Source organism: Neltuma alba, unplaced genomic scaffold (genome assembly GCF_004799145.2).
Source record: "Neltuma alba isolate B1F8T4 unplaced genomic scaffold, ASM479914v2 tig00011993_pilon, whole genome shotgun sequence".
Classification (NCBI taxonomy): domain Eukaryota; kingdom Viridiplantae; phylum Streptophyta; class Magnoliopsida; order Fabales; family Fabaceae; genus Neltuma; species Neltuma alba.
Window position 1 is genome coordinate 35799 of NW_021636566.1, and position 7582 is coordinate 43380.

General features: G+C 36.9%; 2 protein-coding genes across 2 annotated transcripts; both read right to left on the reverse strand.

Annotated features, from left to right (window-relative positions):
* Window positions 1-4250: 4250 nt before the first annotated feature.
* On the reverse strand, window positions 4251-5369 carry LOC114720633 (uncharacterized). The gene is made up of 2 exons (XM_028906296.1): window positions 5001-5369; window positions 4251-4895 (listed from the first exon to the last, which is right to left on the reverse strand). Exons 1-2 carry the CDS (start codon window positions 5367-5369, stop codon window positions 4317-4319), a joined length of 948 nt encoding a protein of 315 aa, XP_028762129.1. The 3' UTR covers window positions 4251-4316.
* Window positions 5370-5994: 625 nt separating this feature from the next.
* Window positions 5995-7185, reverse strand: LOC114720634 (NF-kappa-B inhibitor alpha-like). Its single transcript, XM_028906297.1, has 2 exons — window positions 6618-7185; window positions 5995-6137 (listed from the first exon to the last, which is right to left on the reverse strand). Exons 1-2 carry the CDS (start codon window positions 7183-7185, stop codon window positions 5995-5997), a joined length of 711 nt encoding a protein of 236 aa, XP_028762130.1.
* Between the last annotated feature and the right edge of the window lie 397 nt (window positions 7186-7582).

Here is a 7582-nt window from a genome sequence, read left to right on the forward strand (position 1 = left end):
CAGGAGCTGTTGATAACAAAACAGAGTACTATTCGGCACATAGAAAAGGAATTAGAGTTATACGAAATAAGCTTCTCAGGTTCTCCATTACTCGACTGGGGGACCTTGCTGAAGATAGCTCTGACAAGATCAGCATAGAGGGGGAAAAAAACATGCTCGAAAGTCAGGTGGAGTCCACATTTCCTATTTATACGAGGAGAAAAGAATTCTTTGATCCTTTATAAGTTTTTTTTTTTTTTAATTTCTCAGTATCAATTTTTGCCTTTACCTCTCGTCAGAAATAACTTATAAATTTGACTAGACCGACATGTGGACAGTACTTTTGAAAAATCTAACCAATTATTAGGGAGACCCTATCAGATTCTACAAGAGCTTAAGGGACCTCTTGTATATCACTCGAGAGACCCTCTGAAAATCACAAAAATGAACTGAGAAACTTGAGAGAGACCTTTTGCAAGTTTTTGGCCCGACTCAGCCAGAATTTGCGTGAGAAAGGCGAGTCAACACACCTACACCGAACGCCATGTGTTGCGTGGCCAAACCTAGAGACTAACATTACAACTTACGCAATCGGGTCTTTCAGGGGAGACTTTGGGGTTAAAAATCTGTACTTATTTAGAATCATGATTGAAATTATTTATAAATATGTTTTGAGACAAAATTTTATCTTACATATTTATCTCATCTTCTATAAATTATGATTAAAAAAACTACTTATAAATTATTCTAAACGGCCCTTATATACTGCTCGATTTAATTTATTAGTGGAATATTTTATTTTAGTTTAATCTATTAAGCAAAAATTAGTCTTTTAATCTTTCATTTTTTAATTTATATATGACTCGGTTCTTTAATTATAACTTGATGCAGCTTTCTACTTCAATTTTTAATTCACTTTTAATTTTGTCCTTTATATTCTCATTTTTTATATTATTATTCTTGTCACTTTCAGAATCATCCAATGCGGCAAAAATGTTTAGAAACACCCTCCAACTTAGCGCCTCTTGGATTAAAATGGCTTCCCTCAACTGAGAAATTCTAGTATAAGCCAGGTATACCGCCCCGTTTATACACAGGCCAACAACATTTTTTTTCCGGTAATACTGGCCAATAACATTTTGACAACTCAAGGAATCTTTATCCTACCTGTCAACCTACATGTCACTCCCCCTCTATTATTTTAATAATTTTTTTAGTAATTCGTGTGTCTATATTTTTTCTCTCTCCTACCTCCCAACCATTTGCAATTTTTTTTAATAAAAAAATCACTTTCCCTCTCTTGGGCTCGACTCTCGAGTACGCACTCCTCTCATCTCTATTCCCTCCCTCAAGTACAGTTGACAACCCGTCCTATATGCACCAGGACTGAGAAAGAAACACTAGACCTTTTCCGCATCCTTCTTCATCTCATCTCACTTAAGTTTTCTAATATGGCATGGGAATCAATTAGTATTGTGTTTATTTCTCTTTGAATAATTTAAACAGTGATAGAAAATAGATTATATTTCAAATTAACCTTCATTTTTTTCATTTCAATATTTTTTCTTATTTAATTTTTAATTTTTATTTTTGATAAAATATATATTATTTATAAATGAAATTCTAAAATGCCAACTAAAATTTTTTAAAATAGTATATAACAAAGTTAAGGAAAAAAGTCGATCATTTAAAATTAATTTAAACAGTTTTAAGGAGAGATGATGAATTACTTCATTTATATTTATGCATATAAAGTTTCTTTTTTAATTAGATTTTGTATAAATTGGATTTCGGATACTAACTGATCAAAGGTAAATTTCAAGGCTCAAAGCATACTTAAAGATTATTCATTAATATAGATGTTTTTACAACACATTTGACAATTAAACTAATTTTAGTTAACAAACCGTGAATTACTTTATCTTTATAAGAAAAATATTGGATCTCATAATTTGAAAGTAGCATAAAGCTAAACACAAATTAAAACCAACAACGAATCAGATACATTAATTCTCTGAGGCTGATCATATAGATAATAAGTACTTACTTGGAGGGTTTTGTAATAAACACCCTTGAGAAAACAAAGCACAAATAACACACCGGCTACTTTTCCAAATTCCAGTCGTAGGAGGAAAAGCATTTATTGAAGATTGGAAAGAAACTCCGCCATTAAAAGCATAAATTTATGCGTATGAAAATTAAAAAAAAAGAGGCCAAAATGATGCGACTGGGGAAGGCGCCTAACAATGGCTTTCAGCAGAGCCAGGTAGAGCGGGAACTGCGCGATTGCGTAGAAGGAAACAGGAAGACGAGTGGCGGCATAAAGAGGGAACACTCCTTGCTTGAATTTGTCTTCAAGCACGAAGAAATGAGCAGTGTAGAAAGAGATGAGCATCGAGGCAGTGGACACAAACAGTGAGCTTAAGCCCAGAATAAGCTTCAGTGGTAAATCTCTCCTAAAATCTTTGCGTTGTTTCCGAGAGGTGGGTATGGAAAGGAACATGATCAGCGCAGTGACAGAGAAGCAGAGCCAAATAAGTGCAGTGACAGCGAAAAGTTCAAACGCAGGCTTTCCTTCTAGCTTCGGCTTGCCAGTCTCCTCATCGGTGCCGCCGGGGACTTGATCGACGTTGCGAAGGAAACTCCGGCAACCACCGCAGCCACCACGGGACAAGATTCAGATGTATCCTTAAGCCGTTCGCTGCTGCTCTGGACAAGCTCTTGATGACCTCTAACGAAGATTTGTCCCGGAGTTTCGTCTTCTTTGTTGGTCAGGAAAATGAAGCGGGATGGCAGAAACGCTTTCACATGCTGCAAACATTCAAGTTCAATATCGACGAACTCCGTTTTTTTTCCCCCTTTTTTTAAACTACTAGTAATTAATTATAAATATCTTGGAAGGCATTTACCTCGTACCACTTGATTTCCCCTTGCATCTGCATGGCAGCGCCATGAATTTGCCAAGGATGAGACCTGGATTCGTCGTACTTGGCTGCTAAGTGTAATATAGTGTTGTCGTCAGTGTCCACCGCTCGAACGAGGTCTTGCCAGAGTTGAAGCTTCTTTAATATTTGGTCTTCGATCGAGATTCTGGAATTAAAAAACTAAGAGTTTAATTGATGGGCTGAAAATTCGTTAGTTTTAATCTACTTCTCCTGTCTTTAATATAAGATTTGCTTTATAGTATAATTTGTATTATAAAATGGATCTTATATTAAAAACAGGAGGGAGTATTTTGTTAATTACATTTTTATTGCAATAAATATCGATAATTTTATATGCTTTTCAAGAATCATGTTCAAAGCACTAGGGCCTGTTTGGCATGCTCGTCTGAATTTTGATAGATTAGGAATGTGCGGGAATGGGAGTGATAAAATTAATCCACGTATATGTTGAGTGAAAGCCGGATTTGCATTGGGTGATCATCAGTGCTCGTCAAGATCTGGACCGTTCAAATCCGATCTGGACAGTCCATATTTAATTTTATTTTTATTATTATTTTTTTTAAAATAATTATTTTAATAGGTATAGAATAAAAAATAAAGATAATCTCTTAACTACCATACTTTAAAAAAATAATTTTTTCTATTTAAAATAATTATTTAAAAATATCAAATTTGGACCGTCCAGAGTAGATCTGGACGGTCCAGATTGCTCATCACTTGATGAGCACCAAATGTGGACGGTCAAAGTCACATCACCGTTATTTTCTTATAAACTAACAAATTATAAGTATATAGACTGATACTTATAATTGACAAAACTATAAGGACTAATAAAAAAAACTATAAGAATTTAATTAAAAACATGTTCTTCATATGATTTTGTGTATTAACTTTGTTATAATTATTACTTAATGAATACTATATATCTATTTGATTATAATTTATACTTGTATTTATTTGATTGTGTTTCTATTCAAACTTGTTTATAATCCCCAATACGGTCATTTAAATACTGTGAATCTCTGAATGATACCCACACTGTAGCTTCTTTTTTTTTTTTTTTAATGAAATAACTTCTAATACGGGTCGTATATTTGGTGGGGGTGGTGCATGTTCCTGCATTGATATTGTTATCTTGAATTTTAAAATGATTTCTTTTTAATTTTTCCCAAAAAAATTAAAAAGTATTTTTTTAAAAAAATCATTTCAATGTGTAATAATTAAGATTTGCCCGGTAAAATTTGAACCCTCTCCTCCATATATACTAAGAAACAAGTAACAAGAAAGAAAGATATTGAAGACGACAGAGACGAGCTCCGTTGCTACATATAATCTTGAATAAACATAATCATTGATGGGTCTACAAATTATGAAACACGTCTCTGATCGTCATTAAACGCTCATAAAAAAGCCTTTGAAAAGATCCTTGTAGAGAGGAAACTCTACAATTGTGAGGAAAATGGGAAGACAAATGAAAACATAAAGAGAGAGCACTGATCTCTTGAACTTGTCCTCAAGCACAAAGGAATGCCCGGCGCAGAAAGAGATGAACATTGAGACAATGGACCCAAAGAGCGAGCTCAAGGCCAGAAAAAGCTTCAACGGCAATTTTATCCTAAAATCATTGGGTCGTTTTCGAGAGGTGATTATGGAAAGGAACATGATGATTGCAGTAACAGAGAAGCAGAGTGCAATTAGCGCAGAGATAGCGAAAATATCGAATCCAGGGCGTCCTTCTAACGTTGGTTTGCCAGTCTTGTCATGGTTGCCACCAGGTACAGTGGTTGATGTCGCATAGGCAACTCCGGCAACCAGCGCAGCCACCACTGAGCAAGATTCAGATGTATGACTAAGCCATTCATCGCTTCTTAAAAAAAGCACTCGATTATTTCTAAGGAAGATTTCTTCTGGAGTTTCATCTTTTTTGTTTGCAAGAAAAGTGAAGTGGGGTGGCGAAAACGATTTCACATACTGCAATTCAAATTCGATGGTGAGAATTGTTAAATTTAAATATTTAAAATGATACCTAGTACATGCATCCAAGAGCGGAAAATAAACATAATATCTGCTACTTACCTCATACCACTTGATTTCGTGTTGCATCTGCAAGGCGCTAGAGCCCTCAATCTGCAATTCGTAATTGTAGTAGTTCGCTGCTAAGTGCAATATAGTATTGTCATCAGAATCCACAGACCCAACAAGGTGTCGCCAGAGCTGAGGCTTCTTTAATACCTCGTTCACGTGTGTCTCTAGTGCGTCTAAAATTCTGGGTTGCCTATTCTCCACAGCTACCAGCACTATACTTTTCTTCTTCCGTGAGATATCGTGGATGGAGACTGGTAATCGTTCAAGAATTTTGTTCACTACTTCAACTATTCCTTTCTGGGCTGCCACCAACAAGGGTGTATCAGCTCTTTGAGTCTTATCTTTGTTCTCACCTGCCATGCCAATTCATCCCTCTTGATTCTTTATTTTATATATCGATCGTAACAAACTCAAAATTAAATAATTGGAATACCTTTCTCATCTTCTTTAGTTTTCTTAGAACCAGCTGGGGCTGGAACTCCATGGAGCGACTCATCATCAAATAGTCCGATACCCGATGGGCCAGGGTCACTTCCACCTTTAGTCATGTATGTCTTCCCTGGGTCTTTCATCAGTTCATCCAGTATCTGCATACTCCATGCATGTTTTTGTCTCGCATTTATTATTTCCTCAATTGTTTTTCCTGACAAGCATATTCACACAGAAAACTCAGTTAATCGGAAGAATTACAGGGTGTGTGTGTGTGTGTGTGAGATCAATAAATGAAACTTGAAGGTGGCATACCAAATCCTAGAACGCCAAATAAAATTTTCAAGACCACGAACAGAAACTGAAAGCAGGTAGCATAATTTTGTGGAACGTTTCCCTCAACATGAGAGTTAAAATGGTTCTCTGGATCACTTCCTGCCATTACTCTTCCTGTCAACATGATAAACGCATGATAATAATATGTCAAACAAAGCCACCCACTCTTTTAACACCAATAATATGTTAAATTAAACGCGCTCTCAAAATTCAACTCGAACTAAGTACCACCACGTCGCAAAATTGAAAGGAACTGATAACATGTCTGGTAGTTGTCTGGTGGATACTCCAAATTCGAGCTTCTGGTCGGAACTGTTCTTGTCGGCACCGAATCATCATATTCCAGCGGATCTACCCTTATACCTAGCCCCGATCGAAAATGAACAATTGAATACACGTTGCTTTTACAAACATTCTTTGAGTTTGATAATAAACAAATCCAAATTAAACCTTACAATGGTATATGATTTCCTGCCACCACGAGAGGTGGGAGCCACTTCTAAAAGCAGAAGGTTTGCTGGCCAGGATAAGAAGAGGAGTTATTCCCTTTTCATTGCATCTGCCCATAAGTTGTGGGCATAGTCGCATTATGTGGAACGCCAACTCTGCACACACACACACACGTGTATATTTGCGTGTTGATAATTAAGATAAAGAGGTATGTATGTCTACGCACATTATCATGGGAGATAAACCCGAGAGAATAAAGGATGAATAGAAGCTGTAAGACTAGAACCATATATGAAATCTCTACGTAGGAATATGCGTATATGCTTGCATGGGAAGGCCTGTGAGGGATTTTCGAGAGAGAAAACAAATGTTTTGGTATAGGACGCTTATTACCATAATGCTCTCTCAGAATGGCGCAGTGAAGTACAGTATCTCCATTGAGGGGAGATATAAGCACCTTATCCTCTACGATATCAGAATCTACGAGGAGGTAGATGAAGGCATGTTTACGGTTGTCGAGAACAGCCATGAAGATAGGGTTCTCGCCCCATATGTTGCGAACTTGGAGCAATCCATCCAAGCGCAGTTCAGTTGCTGCCATCACGATGGACTTGCACATTTTCACGGACCCTATCGCGGCCGCGCGATGCAGAGGCGTGTCCCCTACCTCATTAGCCTTCGTCAGAGCCTCCACTTTTCTCAGATGATGTCCGTCGTCGGCTTTCAGGATGATTTCCAGCAGCTTCTCCAGAACGTCTTCTTTGTCTTCGTCGATGATCAGGTGCAGAGCTGTGTCTCCTGAGCTCGTGATCTCTGCGCTCCACACCTCTGGTTTTGTTTCGTATAACTTCACTACTTCTCTCCACTTCCCTAGCAATGTGTTCACGTATAATTGTCTCACATCAGAATCATGTTTCTCTCCCTCTTCGCTCATTTGGGAATGTGAAGATGGAGACCCCATTTGTTTGAGAACCTATATACTATGAATGATGAGAACAAGGTCACATTACTGATCGGTAACGTTCAACAGCCACTCCGTCGTTGACGACTATCCATCTCAATTTATACCAAACTCTCTCTGCCGCTTTAACTTTTGCCCTCCGTGAATTAAATTTAAATCTTGTACAGCATAAGGGGTTAAGAGAATGCTAAGCGAGATTTCTTTATTAGATTTGGAAATGAAAAAGGTAGAGATTGGAACATAGCATTAGTTTGAATAAAGGTTTTTAATAAAATGAAGTGTACTTATCAGATATACCTCCTTTAATCCCAAACTTAGTGTCAAGTTAATTAACTTCATTATTTTAAAATTAATTACCACAGTAAAATGTTATCTGATAATTGAAAGAATTCCAACT